Below are 22,326 nucleotides of genomic sequence, written 5' to 3'. Positions count from 1 at the left end.
GGAAGAATCAGGGAGTCAGGAAGTGAGAGGGTAGGATCCAACAGAGAGCCATTCTGAGTGGGTGATAAGAGAGTGCTACCACCCCTCAGACCCAGAGGCAGTCTGCAGAGGCTTCAGAGTCTCCTCACCCTGTACCCTTGGAACAGTCCCTGGGACATTGGCTTGACCTTAGGAAGGATGGGGAGGAGAAGGTCAGAGAGGCTCCTAATCCTTACCCAGTGTGGTTAGCACAGTTCTGGTTCTCAAACACCTGTTTTATGTGATGGGGTCATGTGTGAGCATAGGTTCTGTTACTAAAGTTTTGAGCAACTCTGAGCTGAAGATGCTGGTTAGATGACATGATAGTAGAACACTTATTTTGTAAGTGAGGAACAAGAGTTTTTTGAGAGAACTTAGTGGATGATAGTAGATCCAACTCTTCAAAGTTCCACATGCAGCTACTTTAGGGAGAGTACAGAATAGCTGTGATTTTCAGAGTTCTCATAGTAATAAGTGAGACTGTCTATGCCAAATCCAGCACCTGCAATTTTATATGAACATTAGGTCACTTAAATTTTAGAAGGTTTCAGTCAACTGCAAAGATTCAGTATCTCTTGAATGAGAGAAATAGACTTTCCTTCATAGGCTGGAGAACAAAAGCAGGCTACCTTATCTATATATTTTTTTAAGTATACTAATTTCAGGGTAAGTATACTAATTTCAGGGTAAAAACAAAGCCAAAATAAGGAACCACAATTTGGAAATGAAAGTGTTATTACATTAACCATTAACCTTGCCATCTTGTTTTCTTCACCTCTGTATTGTCTGTTTAAGAAGTGAGCTGGACGATTATAGCTTATGCTTTAAGTACACACTTTAACATTTTAGAGTGACTTTAATCTTTTTTTCAAAAACTTGCTGACTTCTTAATTCCATGGTTATTGAGAGATGTACTCAAAAAATGTTTCAAAAAATGTTTATGTGATTTCTGAGTTGGCTGATGTTCTTATACTAGGATCCTAATCATTTGATCTGAATTTATATGCAAGCTCTTAATCTGTTTTCCTTAGCTAGAGCTATTGCGAGGAAAGGCCCCATGGGAAGAACAAAATTAGTAATTTTGCTCATTCATCCATGTGTATATAATATGACTGTTTCCTTTTCTGTTGTTGCAATTGAACTAGATTGAAAGCAAATGTCATTTCCAGTCACGCTGAATTCTTTTGTGTATGTTTTCTTCTAGGTGAGGAATTTTAAATTGGAACAAGAACAGGAAAAAAACAAAATTTTGTCAGAAGCATTAGAGACTCTGGCCACAGAACATCATGAATTAGAGCAGTCTCTGGTTAAAGGCTCACCACCTCTCAGCATCTTTAGTGAGGACGAATTCTATGACGCGCTTTCAGGTAATTCTAGAATCCTGGCATTGTACTGTTGGTGATTTAAAAAGTCTACCACTTTCTTGTCTTAGGATAGATACCACCTTAAATTTACTGTTGGAATAGACTTCTATTTCATGACAGCTCCTCTAAAACTATTTTTATGTTTTATGTTCTTGTCATGTTTTTAAGACAAGAGCCTGCCGTTGGAATGCAAGTTGTCACTGAGTTGGCCTTACCTTGACAGTGTGTGGGATAGTGGGACTGAAATGCTGTTAAAAATGCAGGGATTTGTGTTACTCTTTACCCTGTAACTGAAATACCTTGTAATACCAGGTACAAGTACAGGTTTAAGGATAGAGAGATGGGCAATATCTCACTTGAAAGAGGTTTGTATCTGTTTTAGGATACCGATAACTAGCAGTGTGAAATGCTGAGTGTCAAATTAGAGGTGAATCCATGGTGTTCCTGGAGCAAAGAGAAAGAAGTGCTTAACTTTGCCTCAGAAACACAAACTGTTTAACTTTGTGCTAGAGAACAACACAGCCACCAACCACCAGCATGGACTCCAGAGCCAGCTGCATGGCATTGGATCTTGCCTCTGACACTAACCAAATGTGTGACCTAGGCCAAGGTCATGACCTTGCTGGTTCTCACTTTATACCTGTTTGTAATGGGCATAATTACCCATTTCAACAGGCAAGTGCAGACTACATGAGTTCATTTGTTTAAATGGTGCTTAGGGTGTCCCTGCTGTATTCTAGGTTCTCAAAAAAGGGGTGGGAAATATTCATGGAGAGTGGACAATGACTGGCAAGAGGAGTGTCATTTTGATGTAGTTTAGAATCTTTAAGGAATGTATGGGCAGGAAGGGGAAGCATGGATGGGAGTGTTTGGAGATCATAATGATTGAGAATAATTCTTTTATGGAAGGAAATGAAATACGTATATAATAGGTAAATAGATACAATTACTGGGTTTCACAGAACTTTACCTATAGAAGCAGGAAAGGGCAAACTTTATAATAGGAAATTAAAGTACAGGTAGAGTAAAAACTAAAGATAATGAGACTAAGGAAGTTAAAGAAAAAGATAATGTGTAACAAAGAAAATAATCTTAGTAGGTTTGTGGAGAGGAGATCCATGATATAAAATGAACACAAGTAGGAACATTATTAGAAGTATAATAAATAATAGGAAGAAAAAATAATTTTAACAGTCAGATTTGGGGACAATTAGAGAAAAGGTTATGATGAGGATATTGTCAATTAGTTACAGTGTTTACAAAGAGTGACTCATTCAAGGAAGTGAAAGTACAAATAGGATTTTAAAGCAGTGGAATGAGTGACAGGCCAAAGAAAAAGGGAGTAGCTACGGAGGTGGGGTGGGAGTGAATGACATGTAAAGCTGGGGACACTTACAGTTTCCCTCTGTCCCACGCAGGACAGTTACCTTCTTTAGTCCTTCAGTGAGGCGCACCCGTAAAAAGAATATTGCTTGAATTGTCGGATTAAATGCAAAGAGGTCTGACTATGAAAGAGCCCAGGTGTTTCATCTTTTTTTTCTACTTTTTTAAAAAAGGAAATTAAAAAAGAAAGTTATAAACAATTCAATATAAAAGCATCTATAGTACACAACGAAATTTTCCTTACCCCTGCTCGGAGCATTTTATAAGCCCCTAGGCTCACTCTCATACTTATTTTTTTTTTAAATAATAGTTTATTTTTATATCATTTTGTGACTTTTTTCCATCTCAGTTGTACTCCCCGTGGGCTTCCCATCACCAAATCACCTTTGTGCCATCACCACAGTCCAGTGTACTTCCTCCCCCCACTGTTTTTGATCCCATTCCCCATTCCACCCCTATAAAATGTCTCTGGTATATAGCTGTTCATCATCATCATTATTATTATTATTTTCTCACCTGTTCCGTTATACTCCTGCTGTTCCGTTATACTCCCATACTTTTAAAGCTTTCAGATATAAATGTGCATGCATACACATGGTTTTATTTCAACAATCATAAGTGAACTATCTGTATAATTGTTCTGGAACTGCTTTTTAGTATAACAACATATCTTAGAAATATGTCTCATCAGTACTACAATTCTATCAATAGCTCATACTTTTTAAAGGTTGCTTAATCGTCCACGGTGTAATTTACCCCACTCACTGTCTCCTTGCAGACTTTTCACCACTATTTTCATCCATTTGCTTCTCAATTACATTTTAATACTCATCTCCACATTTTTTCCTCTGGGAAGAAGAGATTTAAAAAAGAGTGATAGGCCCTCCCTCAGGGCCTCAGGGTTAAGGCTCAGTGATATCAATCTCCCCTACAGTCAGAGTTCCCCACCTCTCCCCTACAGTCAGAGTTCCCCAGCACTGGGCAGCTGACCCACATGGTGCAGCAGGCCTCTCCTGTCTGGCCCACTGCTCCCCTCAGTAGTGTACTTCACTAGATCTTCCTGTTCTGCTCCTTACTCTGTGATGAGTCCTCTCCCCCCGCCCAACCTAACCCCCTGCCCCCCAACTTCTGGCCTGCACTCCACTTCCTTTACACATAAATGAATAAATCTTAAAAAAAAAAAAAAATAGTCCTAGGTCAGAATTGGCAAATCAGTTTCATCTCAACTATCAATCCAGATTAGTTTGTAGTGCCTACAGCTTTATGGACTGCTGTGTTGGCAAGGCTCCTGAGACTGTGTCAAATTGTTTGTGTTAAGCAGTGCATTGAAATAATAAAAACCATCATTTGAAATGACTTCATTTTCCACTATAGGGGCCACACATCAACCTCAATTCTCACTTCCTCCTTCCCTTCCACTACAAAGGAGCTAAGGCCATCCCTTGTTTGGACACAGGGGGACATCACTTACTCTTCTGCATTCTTCTTGGGCTAGACCAGTAAATGAAATGGCACCAGGCAGGACAAGCAATCACTTTAATAATGTGCACAGGGGAGCTACAGTGATTATACATTTTCTCAGTTTGGGTAGGCTGAAAATGGCATAAATTTTGAGGGGCCTTAGGCATCCAGGAAAGGTGTATGTAGGGATAAATCTTCACCTGGAGGTACCTTCCCAAACTAGATTTTTCTAGGTCAATAAAGAGAGGAGTAGTGACTGGTTTTTTTTTATTAGGAAATGGAGTGACTGTCTCCTTCCATCTTAGGGAAGGATGGAAGACTCGAGAAAAGGCAAAAGTCTTCTCCTCTGCTTCTCAGTTTTCATTGCCCTTTGCTCAAAATACTCTACATGCCAGGCATTTCAGGGAGACCCGTTCTGATGGCCTGACTCAGGCACCTTCCTTTCTTCTGATGCTCTTCTTACTCCTTGTGCCTTCCCAAGAACTTTTGTTGAGATATTGCTTCCTCCACCTAGAGTATCAGTACCACAGACTTTAAAATACTAGCACATTTCCTATAGTAGTTTCCTACTGCTGATAGAACCAATTATAATAACGCTGTGTCCTAAACATTGCAGGTGTGTCCTTGTACAGCTCTGGAGGTTGGAAGTACGAAGTTGGGTGCTGGCAGGACTCTGTTCTTTTTTTTTTTTTTTTAAAGATTTATTTATTTGTGCATACAGAACTGGGGTACAGGCCAGAGGCTCAGGGGCGGTGAGAGGCTTCACCAGAGACAGAGTGGGGAGCAGAACAGGCAGATCGGCGAAGTACACTGCTGAGGGGAGCAGCGGGCGGGTCAGGAGAGGTCTGCTGCACCATGTGGTCAACTCCGGGGCAAGCGGGAATTGAACTCATGCGGAAGCGGCTTTAGATTCTCAGTGCTGTGCTTTAACCCGCTGCGCCACCAGGGAGGGCCAGGACACTGTTCTTTTGTAGATTCTGGGAGAGAAAGGGCCTTTGCCTTTTCTAGCTTTTAGAGCCCAGCTGCACAAATTGCTTCGTGGCCCCATTTTTCATCTTCAGAGTCAGCAGTCTCTCTCTCTCTCTCTTCCCCCTCTCTCTCCCTCCGTCTGTCCCTCCCTTCCTCCCTTACCCTCCTCCTCCACCTTTTTGTTAAGATTCATTTATTTACAAATAACTATGTATACCCAGTATACAGAAGCTGGGGTATAGGCCAGAGGGGCAGGGTTGGGGGTTTGGGTGGTGAGAGAATTCCCCAGAGACAGAGTGGGGAGCAGAACAAGCAGATCTACTGAAGTACACTGCTGAGGGGAGCAGCGGGCAAGACAGGAAAGGTCTGCTGCATCATGTGGGTCAGCTCCCTGGCTGGGGATCAGACTGTTGCAGATAGCTTCATAGTGCTGTGCTTCAGCCCCTTGCCCCACCAGGGACCCTTTTTAAGGACCCTTTACAATTAGGAATCTACCCAGATATTCCAGGACCACCTCCCATCTGAAGGTCCTTAGTCACATCTGCAGGCTCATTTTGCTATGCAAGGTGACATAGCCTCAAGGAGCAGAGGTTAGAACATGCACATCTTTGGGGAAGGCTGTTACTCTAATCACAACACTTCTCAAATGTATTGAATGCCGTTGTTGATTAGATGTGAAGATGTCATTGACATTTCTGCCCTCCGTAAATATGCGTAGTATTCAATAAAGAGCACAAGAGGATCAGTAAGACTTGGTGAGCCTGTGGTCTGCACATACCACTTTGGATTGTTTGGGGGGGGGAGGGGGCAAAGGAGTCTGCAGGGATGAGAGGATGTTAAGAGATAAAATTTGTCTTCAAAGAACTTACATTCAAGTTGGAGCCATGCTGCATTCTGTCGAGGGGAAGGGAATAGAAATTTAGCTAAAGGGGAGACAATTAAAGGTGTGTGACTTAATGACTCTTTAACAATTGAATTCGGTTTTGAAATATTACGAATTAAAAAGTAATTTCATTGCTGTTATTCCTTAGTACTAGTCTGAGATAGCAGTTTCAGGAAAATTACTGCCTTTTGAAAATTATGGTTTCAAAATGTATTTTTTCTTAACTGTTCATTTTCCTTTTTAGCAACTTGTTGAGATCAGTTGCTGAAGACAGACTTTCTTGCTAGGTTTTCTTAATGCTATTTTGGTCAAAATGTGCATGAATAATGCATACGTTCCAATAATGTAGACTCACAAAACCAATAGATAGTCATGCAATTGAAGCCAGTTTTAGCATTTCCCAGCAGTTGCAAGGGGTGGGTGGTCATGTCTTTATAAATCAAATCTTTCAAAATGGAAAGTGGTAACATAATGATTTCAATTTTGTCTTGAGAAGAGTAACGCAGGATGTTATGACCTAGGCCAGATAAAGTTTAATCCAGCAACTAAAGGCAAGATAATGTTTGCAAGAAAGTCAAGCAAGCCTCTATGCTGACATTTTACTTGTAGAAGACACAGGCCTTGACAAAGGCAGCGGCAGTCATGTGGCTGGTGGGGACTCAGAAGTGCTTTTGGCCTTTGAGGAAGACACTCTGGGTGTTCTTCCTTATATTCCTGGCAAAGTGTGCTTTCCGCCTGTCATTTATTTTTGAAGTAGCTGGGTGTTTCTTTACTGTACCATGGACTTGACAAGGACTTGGTGAGCATACCTTCGCCTATCTGACACTTCCTGATCCCCACTTGGTTGCTTCTCTCCTGCGCCTTCTCTTGTGATATAATTTTTTGTGCTTATCTTCTGTCGCTACCAATAATACTGCATTTCCCTTAAGGCTAGAGATCATGTTTTTCTTCAACTTTTGTATTTTTATCTATTAGCCAACTCAGAGTAGGTTAAGTGATGTGATGTGCACCGGATTGAGAGCATTCCATAAGACTGTTATTAAGCATCTGTATGTGATAACTAGTCAAGTCATTTTGTGATGCTCAGCATTCTGTAAAAAAAGATCTCTAAGTATGATAGGCTATTCCTAGTTTGATGCTGCTAGTATTGAAAAATTATACAGATGATTCATGTTGTGCCTGTTACAGATAGATATTTGTGAAAGTCATTTATCCAGTAAGTTTTGGGTTAACCTTCTAGGCTCATTTTCATTTTCCAGAAAGTTTTTATTGATTAATGCCTCTGTTAAATATTGTAAAATGGTGTGCATTCTGTACTATTGTGTTCAGAGAGGACTTCATTGCCCAAAACACACTTACTGAGCCCCACTGTGTACCAGAAACTTTACAGTGGTACTGAGGTAAATACCTTCTACCCTGATACAATCTCATCAATCTAGAGGAAGAGACTAAATCATGGAAAGGGGAAATATAATGTGAAGGTGTCTGGTGCTCAGGCCGCCACCACTACTGCCACACTGATCCTTCCACTGGCCTCTCTCAGCAGCTCTCTCTGACTGACGACGCCTCATGTTTTTGAACCTACTCTCTGAAACCCTGATCCAGTCACTTGACATACTCCTCCTTACTGTCTCTCCACGGTGTCCTCATGTTTCTCCTTACCAGGCCTAGACTGTACAAGATGGCAAATAATCACCCTCTGCCGTTTTCTGCTTACACTGTAGTCTCCTGGCCAAACTGGTTCACTCCTGCCCCCTTCCAGCCAGTTCCCATGTTTCTAGGTAAGGTGAGACAATAGCCAATCTATAGATCCATGACTGTTCACTTCCACTGTAGTGCCCTGAAGTCCTACCTTCTTTTTCTAGTCAGTCCCTTTAACATGCTTGGTTCATACTTAACCTCAGCTGAAACTGCTTAGACTCTCTTCTCCTTTTTCCTTCCCTCTGATAACATCGTTTACGTGACTGAGAAACTCCCCCTATTCCTACTGTCCAAGCCACCCACACCCTTGGATGTTGAGCCTACACATTCATTCTGCTTTCTCTACATCAATGAATGTGCTGTCCCAAGCTGAAGCCACTCTGCCTGCCGTGCCTATGACCCCACATCCTGATGGACAAGCGGGTACGTTACAGCTGCTCGTCTCTCCCACATCTTTGTTATTCCTTGCCCCCTTCAGCTGTGTCTTATAAGACATATTTGCTTCCACATCGCTTTCCCTGTCTTTCTTTCTTGCATACTCTGTTTATTTTCACTATTCCACTGGAATGGCTCTTGACGGAGGTCACCCCTATAATGCACTCTGTCTCCTAATTGATTGGTCCTTCCTCAGTTCCCTCTTTCTTTACATTTCACAGCACTTTAAGTTGTGGGTTACTCCCTCCTTCATAGAGCACTTTCTGTTCTTGGCTTCCAGAATGTCACTCTCCTTGGATTTCATTCCTCAGTTTCCGTTGCCTGCTCAGGGTGCAGGCACGGACTTCTCTTTCCTTCTTTAGCTCTAGATTCTTTTCTCACCATGGCTGATGGTCAGTAGCATGAGCATCACCTGGGAGCTTGTTGGAAATACAGAATCTGAGGCCCTCAACTCTGAACTAGCACCTTCATTTTTTCATTTTTTGTATGGACATTCATATGAATTAATAGTGTGGCTTATATGAACTTTATATGAAATCTGCCTCTTTCCTCCCATTCAGCTTAAACCTTGAGCAGCATAGCCTTACATGATCTAATCGTTTGCCCTTAAATATTGTCTCTAGTCCAATAAATCCATAAGTTTGTGTCTCCAGCTACCCCAAAATATCAGTCATGTCTGATTACCTTAAACAAGATTTTAAGAGTCACTTAAGTGTCTAAGGATCTCCCGAGTGCCTTAAAGTGTCTAGGAGAGGACTCTTGATGTCTACTCAACCTGTCCCTTCTGCAGTCTTCTAAATTTTGCTGATAGTCATCTTTCCAGTTGATTTGAGTAACCCATGACAGGCTTCACTCATGTCTGGATTCATATTCCCTTTCAGTTCACCAACAAGTTTTGTCCGATGTACTTTCAAAATATACCAGAATCTGCTACTGCTCCTCACTCCACACCTCTCACGCTGGCCCAAGCCCCTCTCATCTCTTCCAGGATTTATTTCAGAAGCTTTCTAAATAACTCCCTGCTTGTGTCCTTATTTGCAGCAGTTTTATATACAGTTTTCAGAGGTATGGGGTCATTTTGAAACCTAAATCATTTCACATCAATTCTCTGCACAGAATCCTCCCGTGACTTTGCCTCTTGGTAGGAGTAAGAGCCAAAGTCCTAGATGATCTGGCTCTCTTCCACTACTCTGAAATCTGCCTCTGTCCTCCTCATTCACTTTCTTCTGTCACTCTGACTTCAATGCCAGTCTTGCGTTTGCCAAGTATGTTCTCCCTCAGGCCTTTGCTTTTCATTATTTCCTCTGTCTGGAACTCCCACATCCCAGATATCTACAGTTCTCACTCCCTCAATTCCTCATTGTTCTGCTTAGAGAGACCTTCACTGTGTCATTTTCTGCCTCCTTTTCTAGTCCCCCCTCACCCTGCCCTCAAAGCACCTTTCACATAGTTCTAACTGGTTGATCTCCCATAAGTAAGCTCCTCATTGAGGGAATTTCTTGTTTAGTTCCCTGTGTGTCCAAACCATAGAACAGTGCTGGACAAGGAAGAGGCTTTCAGTGAATATTTGTTGGGCCAGTTATTAAATAGGAACCACCAAATGGTATACAAGAAGTAGAGAAAAACATTTTTTCAAGATGTTTAGTTTTCAAAAACATCTTGAAAAAAAAAATGATAGGAACTGGACTTGTCTGCCTACCTGTATCCTGTCCTTCTTGTCTGGGGGATGGGATGGTGTCCATCATCATTTACCTGAGACCCAACAACTGACAGCGCCTCCTAACAGGTTTCATTGTTTTTAGACTTTGTCCCTTCTCACCTGTCTCTTCCACATTGCACATTGTTAGGTGTGGGAGGTTGAAGAATGTTTCCACACCTGCAAAGATATGTCTGCATTCTAATCCCTGGAATCTGTAAAATTTTGGGGGTTGGGGGTTGGGGAGTGAATCTTTGTAAATATGCTAAAGGATTTTGAGGTCATCGTGGATTATATGGATGGAACCTGAATACTCTTACAAATATCCTTTTAAGAGAAATGCAAAGGCAGATTAGATAGACACGCAGAGATGATGAGGTGCAGATGGGGCAGAGTAGATGAGGTGACCCAAAGCCCAGGAATCCAGGCAGCCACCAGAGCTGCAGAAGGAGATATGGGACATATTCTCCCCTAGAAACCACAGTGGATGGTGGTCCTGCCAACAGTTTGGATTTGTTCAGTGGAACTGAATTTGGATGTCTGGCCTTCAGAATTATGGAAAACTACATTACTACATTCCTGTTGTTTTAAGCCATTAAATCTGTGGCAATTATTTTAGTGGCCATGGGACACTATACTTCATATTATCTGTGGAGTTCTGTGATCTGACCCACTTTGAATTCTTTCCTCTAAAATCACATCTTTTCTATCTTCTAATTTTGCCAGATAGCCTTGGACACACACCTTTTTCTGTCAGGTCTTGGTTTTGTTTTTTGTTTTTTTTGCTCTTTCAAACCTCAGCTAGTAACCTCTTTTCATGCCTTAAACTCTTACTCACTCTTGCCATGCAGATGTTATCTCTGCTTGAAAACTTATTCTGGCTCCCCAAAGAGTTACTTCTTCCATTGTTCACACAACTGCTTTGTATAAACATGTTTACTTGTGTGTGTTCCCCTACACTGGACTTTGAATACTTGGAGGACACTGGCCATGCTCATTAGTCTTTCTACAGTTTCAGCACTTTAGTCTTTTACCTGATGTGTGGCAGTTACTTCGTAAATGTTGGTTCATTAGCCATGAAGCCACCTTGTTTTGTAATTATGGAATCTATAACTGTTTTTCAGTTCTAGTTATTTTCTTTGTAAAGTACTCATTCTTTTTAGGTCCTTATGGTCATAGGTGCCCTTGAAGAAAACTTTTAGGATGTCAGTGAAACAAATTGGGAAGCTCCTAAACCAAAATAAATAAACACAAGGTTTTCAGTAGCCCACATTGTATGGTGTGTACGCTTCCTCATCTCAATTATTTGCGCAGAATTTGCAAGTTGTGGAATATAGTAGTAGATTTGGCTGTTTGGGGAGAAGCCAATTCTAAACTCTGTCACGAGCAACACCTACCACTGGGCTAAGTTTGACCTTGGATAGCATTCAGAGAGAACATGTCCAAGATGCCTGACTCTTCCTACTAGTGCCAAAATTCTGTTTGAAGCTTTTGTCACTTCCTCAGAAGATTATTGTAGCGGTCTCTTGGCAGCTTCTGTTGACTCATCCTGGTTTTCAGTTTACAATTTATTTTAAATGTTGTAGGTAGCATCTATTTTCTGTGTGGTCTTTAGGTTTGCTGTTATTTTTGAGTTCATATAGTTATACATTAAACAACAATTCGGCACTGGTATTTTCAGTTTGAGTTGCCTTGTCTTTAGACATTCTTAGAACTTGTATAGTTTTTGGAGAAACAAAAATACAGATATTAAATTGCATGTTTCTCCCTTGCTACTTCCTATTACCTAAAATAACAGGGGACAGTATTATTTGGACATCTGTAGTTCTTCTACATCTCGCTCTCTATATTATTTGTTTTCAAAGCTAGTTTACAGAAATTATCTGGAAAATGGTTATCAGGATAATTTGAGAATTGTTGGCATGTTTATATTAACTTAGGATTCCTCCTTTCAGCTTTTTAATAGGAGGGAAAACTCAAAAAAAATAGGATAGAATAATGATCCTTTTAATGGTAAAATGTTATGAAGCCACTTCATTGAAGTATGATCGATGCAAAAGAAAGGAGTGTGTTTCATTTATTGTGGTTTGATGAGCAAAGTTCTAGCTATGTTAACCCAGTCACAGCCATTGATTTCCTTGCTCTCAGGATGAGAGTGAACTGTTCAATCTGAAGTGTGCTCAAATCAGAATATTCTACGTCTGATTGTGGACAGAGCTTTAAAGACCTGGGTCATCAGAGATGTATTATTAAAACAAACTTTCTGTTGACACTACTGTTTAAATTGAGAGATTAATTTGGAAAAGATTTTGTCCACATTAATGCTTATCTGTATTCCTAGAGCACTTACCTTGTGCAATAGTCTGGTTTTCTATAATTTTTCCATAAAATACAGAAATGTAGCCTGCTTTTGGCTGGAGAGCCATAGTTCTAGATATATTTAAATACCTGTTTCACTAAACAGAAATTATTTCTCTATAAAATATAAATGTCCAACTACCTGAAGCCTTTTGGAATTACATGGGAATAAACAACCCACAGATAATTACATACTAAATATTTTATTTCCAGTAGTTTCTTGGAGTATACAAATTTTCCTCATTGCTCATCAAAATTTCAGAAAATTATGGGCAATTTCATAAAGCCCTTAATCCTGTTTTTCAGAGATCATTGACATATTCTAAAATTTGGGGGTGGCTTTATTGTAGACGTTTTTAAGGGGAATATGCAGAAGGGAAGAAAAGGAATAATGAAGCTAACTGAAATCTCAGTATTCTAAGAATACATATTTTAAAATCTCATTGTCTGCATTTAAAATGTCTGTAAAACATTTTCACTTCTTTTTTTTTTCTTTCTCCCCATCATTGGCATTGCAATGAGAGATAATAGAACCAGGGAGTAAATGAATCCAGCATGGTAGAACTTGGGCTCTGACTTGACATGTTTGTGTTTTCCTACTTGTTTTGTTAATACACACATATAAAACATAACCTACCATTTTGACCATTTTAACTGTATAGTTCAATGGCATTAAGTACATTCACATTGTGGCGCCACTGGTACCGCCATTCATATGCAGAACTTTTGGTCATCCCAAACTGAATTTCTTTACACATTTACATTAGGTAAGATAAAAGACAAGATAAAAGGAGAAACCGATTAAGCAGTGTCAAAGATGGTGGCTGAGTCACAAATGAAAGATGCCCATTGGACTTTGTAATATGGAGTTTAGTAGTGACCTTTGTTAGAGCCTTTCAGGGAAGGCTGAGGATAACCAGATTATATGAGAGTGGGAGCAAAGTAGAGAGGAGGAAGGGTTAGGGAGAGAGAAAGGTGTAGTAACTGGGAGAAAAGGAGAAGCGAGAGCAAATAGGAGAGGAGGAAGCGTGCTAAGGAGGACAGGGGCCTGTGTGCCACCTGCTGCTGCATCCCTCGAGGTAAGCACAGTGGCCTGGATGGGGAAAACCCCAGCAGGTCTTCACTATGTTGAAATCTTGTTTTGAGAAAGTGTCTTTGCTTCATAGATTTCATAATTGCCTTGTCTCCTGTTTGGTGCTTACCATGAATCTGCTTTTTATTAAGAATGTTCTTTCTAGACAAATGTCTGTCCTGTGATTTGTATCTCTTAGAAAACACATCATCCTTGCATATTGATGCTTAATAAGTGCTTGAGGTTTTTGCTTCAGTGCTTTTTAGTTGTCATGCCATCTGAATTGTGAAGTACTAATGTGTCTTAAATAATAACACAGACAAAATTTTTTTCATATGAAGCAAACTTCAACACAGAAATGTGAAAACCGCCCAGCCCACTGCCCCACGACCACAACGTCACCTTGGTTCAGTTTTGCTTATTGTGCTTCCCTGAGCACCCCTCTGTCACCTTCACTGAGCGCCATTCTCTAAGCTTTACCCGTGGCAACCCCTCCCCTTGCAGCCTTTCCTAACGTCCATTTACCCACCCAGAAAACTAAGCCCCTCTTTGCCTTGCTGTGCCCTGGGTAAGCTGTGCCATGGTGCTGTGTGTGTCTGTGCTTGTGCCTGTTTATCTGAACCACACTGGGTTTCTTTCTGGTGAAGTTATTTTTTTGCTCTATATTTCATAGTTACAAAATGAATTTTTGTCTTAGCGTTCTGTTCACAGTATTTCTCTATTTTATAAAATTGCTTTGTAAATTTAAGCTAACAGGGTCTTACGTCATCTGGTGGCTGCCTGTCACCCTGTTGTTGGCTCTACAGGTTTGCTTTAATATATATTTTTTTTTTAGTTAAAAAATTGACAGTGGAAAACAGCAGTTCACATACTTGTTTCTTTGTTATAAATTTTATGACCGAACAAGGCTGTTACTTTTCAGAAAGTAAAGTTATATTTACAGAAAATAAAAATTACCAGGGTAGAAAGTCCTTCTGCAAGTAACTGACATCATCCTGAGGGTCCAGAGTTCAGAACTCGGGGTGTGTTGCCTAATCTGCAGTAACGCTAGTTCAGCAGCTGTTACTAATCAACCCAGTGTGACAAGAATAAAGTTCCTGATTTGGACTAAAGGATAGAATGCATCTGGGGGAAAGAAAGTGCTAAACATTTTGATTTCCAGGCCAGCATAGCTCTAATACATTCTGAGCAGATGGTGGATAAATATACTTAAGGACGTTTGGTGTGTGTAAGAGGTTTCCCTGGAGCTGAGGACAGTTGAGTGTATAGTCATCTACTTAAAAAGGAAAATTAGAAGTTACTTATAATTTATATTTTATTAAAAATGTAAGCGCCATTGAAAGCTTCTGAAAAGTGTGTGACTGCTGTTTCAGTCTGCCACACACAGAGTGTTAAACAAGGTGTCAGAACACCTGGGTTCAAATTCTGTCTGCTAGATCTCACAAGCTCTGAGCTCCATCGGCACATTCATTATCCTCCTAGTCCTCTCTCGCCTTTCCCAGAGTTCCTTGGAGATGTGGAATGAGAATGTGAATGTGTCTGAAAACTATAATGTATTATACAAGATAAATTATCTAATTATTCCCCAAAAGATAGTAGTTCCTTTCTGAATACAAGTCTATTAGGAACTTAGCATTTCCATCTGGAAAAAAAAAAAGCCTGCCTGATAATGACACTTTACATAGTTACTTCAGACTTCCAGTTCTAGAGGATTTAAATAAATATCATACCAGCATAAGTATTTTTAAAATACTTTAAAAATCACTTTTGCCTTTATGTCTGTCCTATCAGATATAATCTAAGTTTCCCACAGTTATAACTATAGCTTTTCCTTATACCTTTTTTTTAGATAGATTTATTTATGCATACAGAACTGGGGTACAGGCCAGAGGTGTGGGGGTAAGTGGCTTCACCAGAGACAGAGTGGGGAGCAGAACAGGCAGATCAATGATGCACACTGCTGAGGGGAGCAGCAGGCTGGTCAGGAGAGGTCTGCTGCACCATGTGGGTCACCTCCAGGGCTGGGGATTGAACTCGCACTGAAGCAGCAGTGGCTGGCTTGCAATGCTACGCTTTAACCCACTGTGCCACCGGGGAAGGCCCTACTTTTTTTTTTTTTTTAATTGTGGGAACATTGGTTTACAACAGTGATTGTGGAATATAAAAGAACAGAACAAAAAGGCAGAAGAAACTCATGGATTCCAACAGCAAAGCTGAAGTTACTGGGGATAGAGGGGAAGGATGAGAGTAAAGGGTGAAGTGGGGTCCAGTGGCCTGTGCTAGAGGGTTACAGGTCCTTACACATGAGTTGTAACACATGAGGGCTACAGGTCCTTACACATGAGTAGTTAGGGAAAACTAACTACTTGAAATCTTTCAATGTGTAAAATCTGTTTAAGTGTTTAGTTTCTATGAACTATGTCTATGTCATAAATCTACTCCCGCCTCATTGAGTGCAGGTTCCCTGAAATCCCTGAGGAGGTAGTTAAGGGATGGATTGTTGAAGGACAAAGTAGGCTGCTTAAGTTTCAAAGCCTGATGCATTAAAGGAGATACCGTTGTTACTGAGCCCTCACATCAAAGTTCGATTCATTGACTATCAACCTGCTCTGCCACAGATTCTGAGTCTGAACAGTCCTTGAGTCGATTAGAAGCTGTGACAGCGCACTCGATCGAAGAGGAAGAAAAGCTTTTAAGCCCTAGAAAACACAGAATGTCTGAAGAAAAGGATTGTGGTAGTGGAGATGCTCTCTCCAATGGCATCAAAAAGCACAGGTAAGATAACCTTTAACTGTTATCATCATTGTCTTTTAATTATAAGGTGACTTTGGGTTTATAAGGAAAAGTTTGTCTTTTGTTTCTTTTGTCTGCATTAGATATTTACGTTGCTATGTCATCTCAAAGGAAGGATTGTCATGTTAAGTACTTCAGATATTTAAGAGAAGAACATAATCTGCAATTGTGGGAACAAAGCCCAAAACTTGGTTTCAGCAACTGGTTTTAGGGCAACTTAAATCCTCTAGTTTGCAATGTAGAATGGCTGTTCAGAACCACCTATTGAAATTGATGCCGTGTTCCTTTTTTCATCATACATCTTTTATGGCTTTGCCTCCCAGTGCTATTTTAGTTTCTAGTCATTTGATCTTCTTGTTGGTTTTAGTAAGAATGGATTGGCAATGGTGTCTGCCTGTTAATACAATTTAGTTACATTTAAACAAAGACTTATTAAGGCCCAGTGTTTGGTGAACATATCCATTTTGTACTATCTCATAACATTACTATCTTTTTATCCCCTTGATGACTTAGCCCTAGAGATTGCTTCAAATTAAGTTGTAATAGACACTAGTGTTCTCTGGTTTCTGCACAAGTTTACAGATACAATGGCACGTATGTATGCTTGTTTTCATAGAGTGAAATATTTTATCAGATTATCAGTGATGGATACATCCTGTTGTCACTGTAAAATGGCACTTTTAGGGTATGAAGCTATGAACTATTAATTTCTACATCTACATAGTATTCTTTCAGTGTTAGTAGGTTGTATAACTCTAACTCCATTTCTGTACCACAAATCTGACCATAATTGATTAGTTACTGTCCTACTAGGAAAAAAATAAGAACTGCATGTCACTTCTGATTTATGAGTATTTGATCTTCGGTAATAAAAACGTCCTATACTTATTTTGAAAAGATCAGTGACTTTAAGATAACTACAGAAAATAAGAGGTTTTTTTCTTTTTCCAGTTAGAGGGTATCCTCTAAACATGCTAACTGGTGTTTATCTTTTCAAGGAGCTTAACATCACAAATTAAGAGACTAACAGTGAGTGTCTTCCCAGATTCTTTCCTGCAGCTGCTGCCAGCTGCTGTGAGGGTCTAGGGCTGAGTTCTTGGCCATTCATAACAGACCTACAGGAAACTTGGCCTGGTAGAGGCTACAGAGAGGAGAAAAACTTCAGTTATTTAATGTATACATTAGGACAATCAAGTGAGAATACAGGTGAAATCTTTGTAATATTCAAAGAAGCATACATACCATATAATCGTTAAAACATCAAAAAGAGCACTGTGCTTAGATACTGGCACATATTGCTGGAGAGAGATTTCTTCACTGCTTTGTAGAGTCCAGGACCCCCCCCCCCTTTTTTTTATGTGTACTGTACCCATGACATTAGTTATTTTGCATTTGGTAGAAATATATCATGTATTCTGAATTTTATCTTAGTCAAACCCAATTTGTATACCCAATGGTATACAAATGAAAGTTAAGGAGAAACTCTTAGAAAACTGAAAGTGTGATATGTTGCTAAGGAAAACTACAAAGAAATACAGTTAGGTATGACTACCTGAGCAGAAAAAGTTGAACTGGTCAACAAGATGCAACTGATTAAATTTTTAAACTTCCTCAGTTATTCAGAGGAAAAGAGGACAATTTGCAAAGTTGCCAGTCATCAAGTAAATGGGAAAACAGTTTGTCATTTAACAAGTGGTTGTTATAATTTTAAGCCAATTTTTTCTCTTTATCAGTCAAATATATAGATTATGCCACACATAATTTAAAAGTTGAATTTTATTATATATCTTTAATGGAAGCATAATTAGCATATGTAGTGTTACATTAGCACATCAAGTGTAGAATATGCTGATCAGATACTTGTGTATATTGAGAAAGCTTTGCCACACTAAGTCTAGATAACATCCACCCCATATATAACTGTAAAAAAATGAGCAATTTTTGAATATGCAATACAGTATCATTAATTACATTCACCATCCTTCATTTAGAATAAGAAAATAAGTATTTAACTTTATTAAATCTGTGTTTGTGTGCAAAATTGTATTACAAGTGATGTGTTTATAATGGGTAACTACAATATTCATATTGAGGTTACTTGAATGAATAGTAATGTTGGTGGTTTTAGTAAAACAGATGTATATTGATATTGGGCAACTGACCTGAAGTGACTATGGAATTTACCTGAAGTTTTCTATTTCATCTTGAAGCTATGTGAAATTTTTATTTGACCTTATCATATATTTGTAGCCTTAAATATTAAAAAATAATTTACCAATTAACTCCCCCATAGAAATCCTATATTTCCCTCTCACCCCATGCTACCACTTAACCACTTGGGTTAGATACACTTAAATTTAGGAAGGAAGACAAGGGAAGAAAATGAATTACAAAATTTAAAGAGTGAGAGAAACATATTTTAAAATGGGAAAAGATAGACTTTGTTATAGTTCGCGTGGAAAGTATTAAATTATGGTCTAACTAATTTGCTGCTGAATAAAACAAGGGTTTTCCAATAATGTTTATTTTTTTAGCCATGGAATCATTTATGCAGTGAAAACTTAATGTGGAAACCTTTACAATCTCAGCTGCTTTCACAGACTGTTGCGGATCTTCCCCTATTTCTTCCCGTCTCTGACTTCAGTGGGCATCACAACAATCCAACATCATGGCCTTGTTCAAAAATAGATTGAAGCTTTACTTTCTGGAGTATCTATTACAGAAACAATAGCTCCTCCTGCCCCCTTGCCTATATAACATAATAAGCAATTCCAAATGATTTCTCTTCCTATTTAATGTTTGAGTGCGTAAAACATCTAGTAGAATTCCTTTCCCACAGGAAACATTTGGTGTAAGTGACCTGTTTTAGCTGTTTATTCCCTCTCCCCTCAAAGGGGTTGATTTGCTTTACTATGAAGATCTTTTTTGCTCTCTAATTCCCTTTTCTACCCCATTATGGTCAGGTGATGTCAGGTGGTGAAAGCCTCTGACATGAGACATAAACTGTAGAGCATATGAACTTAATATAAAATAGAGCATCCAAAATGAGTCTATTCCTATAGTAAAAGTATAGGCATCATGAGATGGATGATTTTTAATCCATCTCATACGATAATGACCAAAAAAATCAGTCTTTGCTACCTTATGTAAATGTGAAAGTGCAAATTTAAAAATTTTTTAAAGGAAATAAAAGTTACCTTTGCAGTTTTGAAACAGGGAAGGGAATTTTTTTTTTAATAGAAGTAAATTAGTGATAAGGACTAAGCTTTTAATCTACTTCTAATTAATATGCTTGTACTTGATATACTTACTTGAATAGAACCTATCTTTAGCAAATTTGGCTTAGTATCTCAAATTTTTTTTTACTGAAATGGTAGATTAGGACTCCAGATAATTGTAGTTTACCCTTTATTTGCTCTTCATGATTGCTCTAGAATTGAATTAGGTAGCCAAATAACAGCTCTCTTTTGTGTATGAAAATATCCATACAAGGAATAAACTGACAAGTTAGAGTCTAAGAGATTGAAAATGAAAGTTAAGACAATATGTTCCAAGTAAGATTACACTGAAAAAATGTCAGTGGTATTTAAAAAAAATTAACTCCAAGTATATTCAATCTGTAGAACAAAACCAGTTTCACTTTGAAATCTCCTAACATTTTCCAGGACATTTTTATAGAGCACATAATCTCATTTCAGAATCTTTGGTAAGTATATAGTTTTGTAACAAGTCACCCTGCTGAGTGGTCCTTTGGTTCCCTGGGCAGAAAAACATCCTTGGTTGTCAGGAAATATGTGGAACTACTCCTTATTTTCATGTAGTGAGAAGGTCACTTAAGCAGGAGACAAGATTCACTTCAGAGGAGGAAGAGCAAGAGTCCTGCCCATTGCTAGCTAGTTCTGTGTTGGGGGCTGGGGCCAGAGAAGCAGGTAGCTCTGAGGGCGCTATGAGTCTGCTTTCACCTTTCCCTGCAATAGGTGCTCAAGGGTTGTGGTAAAAGCAGTAGTGTCAGGAGGTGTTCACGTGACTCCTGTGGGCTGGACACAAGCCTGACGTAGTAGCTGAAGAAGAGAAAAGTGCACTGGAAGTATAGAAGCAGGCACTGACACTCTAAGAGGAGCTGTAGAAAAGGGAGGTGTTCATAGTCAGGCAAGGGCGCTGCCAGGCTGCGGTGTGGGCCGACTACCGGCTGCCCTGAAACTGGAGATAGCTGCCCTCAGCAGGCAGCAGATATTGGCACCTGGGACAGATTGCAGGTTGGATGGCAGCGGCTAACGCAGAGGAATAAAAGGCAGCAAGTCACCCTAATTGCATGTGACCCCCTCTCTCTTACACAGACACATAAGAGTACCAGCTTGGCAGATGGGGGCTCTACCCAACAAACCTCACATACCTCACCTAGGACTTAAGCTGCAGTGCCTGGAGTCCCTTGGGGCATGTGAGGAGATAGAAAATGGACAGTGTGAGTCTAGTTTCATGATTCACTACCTTCAGAGAACCAGACGGTTACTTTCACAGAACCAGGTTGAATTGCTAAACTCACTGCCAGGAACCGTGTTAGGAAAACTTTGAGACATTGGCCTGTAGCGTTTACTTCATCCTATCCTGGTTTAAAAGCAGAAGAGTCTCCCTCTTGGAAGCAGGTGTTGAGGCTCAGATGCCTGTCAGGTCTGCCTCCTTATCCTGCCCTTGACCTTTAAAATACCTCTTTAGGACTTGGGGGTCTTTGAAGTAGTTGGAATTCCTGAGATGAAAAAATGCACAAAATGAAGAATGATATAAAAAAATAAAAAATTATAATAAAAAAATAGTTGGAAATCTACAAACACTTTCCAGTCCCAGCGTTCCGTAAGCAAATGATGATGAGAGAGCTGTTCATGTGACTCTCAAGGCTCATTATCTATTCGAGGTCAGTGATTTCTATTCGAGGTCAGTGATTATCGTGGGCAAAAGAGTCATTTTGAACACAACCATAATTTGCAAAGATATAGATTGTGTGAACAAAGTAGCAAATAGTTAATAAACTTATTTATTTGAGAGATGAAGAAAAATGTGTCATCTGTACAACCTCTTAAAAACTTGTTATGGAAAATTTCAAACATAGCATACTCATCATTCCTCCTTACCATTTGTTCCTTTACTCTTTCTCACTTGCCTAACTTAGTTTCATCACCAAAACTTCCATCTCCACAATAATTTTAAAACAAATCCAACATAAACCCTTTCTTCTTTAATCAGTATATATCTGGTCATTAATTGTCACTTACAAGTCATCAAATTTTGAGCAAATGATTAATCTTCCAGCCTCCATTTCCTCATTCATAAAATGGGAATAACACTCTTATCTTAAGTTTTTTGCAAGGATAACACAAGGCAGTGTGTAGAATGTCCTTGGCATTTAGTCAGTCATTGATAAAGTCATGTTGATTAACCAAGCACCTGAGTAATCATTGCCATAATTATAACTCAAATCAAGCTTATAATATAATATAATTTCTTTTTTTCTCTTTTAATATCAGTCTGAGATTTTTTTATGAGTCGTATTTTGAAGATATGAAATGAGTTTCAGTAAATTATTGCGTACTCAAAGCCTATCTGGACTGGCCTGCAGACACCTTTCTTTAAAGTATCCTCAATTTCTGTTGAATTTGTAGGGGAGGGAGTGAGCAGAAGTTGGGAGAGGAGTGCTAGGTGTCAGCCGTTGCTGTCTTGACTCTGTTCCCAGGCTAAAAGAACAGTCCATGTTTCCACAAGCTCTCTTCAGGGTCTTTTTTGAAAGACTTCTGGCTTGAAAAGCTTGGCTGGTACTTCCAGTCACTGGAGAGACGTAAGGGCCTGTCATGTTTGGCTGTGGCCTCAGATCATTTGCAAAGGTGCTGGCTGGCCAAGTTTTGATATGTTCTCCATCTTACTTGAAGCACACCCTTCCTACTCATGTCATGGGGCAGGGTGAGCTCTTCAGGCTCCACAATGTCTGCTAATAGAATGACTACTAATGGCGGGAAAGGCCCTCAAGTGAAAACTTTAGCAAGGAAGAATGACTTTTCTAAAACACCATGAGGGTCTTTCACTGTGTGTGGAGTTAGTGATCCTTGCTGCAAGTACAATGAAAAAAATGAAAACCACTACCCTGCAAATTTAATTGCAAATTTCCCTGGTTGTCTTACAAATGTCACTTATAATTGAACCTGAA

General features: G+C 39.5%; 1 protein-coding gene across 4 annotated transcripts in view; it reads left to right on the top strand.

Annotated features, from left to right (window-relative positions):
* Positions 1 to 22,326, top strand: part of OSBPL1A (oxysterol binding protein-like 1A) — a 182,137-nt gene that overhangs the window by 111,244 nt on the left and 48,567 nt on the right. For all 4 annotated transcript variants that reach the window (XM_004683793.2, XM_012725894.1, XM_004683794.2 and 1 more), the window contains 2 exons: positions 1,223 to 1,385; positions 15,959 to 16,115. In XM_004683793.2, the coding sequence (XP_004683850.1) occupies positions 1,223 to 1,385; positions 15,959 to 16,115 (320 nt within the window). The remainder of the gene's footprint in view (positions 1 to 1,222; positions 1,386 to 15,958; positions 16,116 to 22,326) is intronic.

This window comes from Condylura cristata, unplaced genomic scaffold (assembly GCF_000260355.1).
Source record: "Condylura cristata isolate star-nosed mole 26May11 unplaced genomic scaffold, ConCri1.0 scaffold00016, whole genome shotgun sequence".
Taxonomy (NCBI): Eukaryota; Metazoa; Chordata; class Mammalia; order Eulipotyphla; family Talpidae; genus Condylura; species Condylura cristata.
Note: the sequence above shows the minus strand (reverse complement) of the source record. Positions and strands in the feature narration are given on the sequence as shown.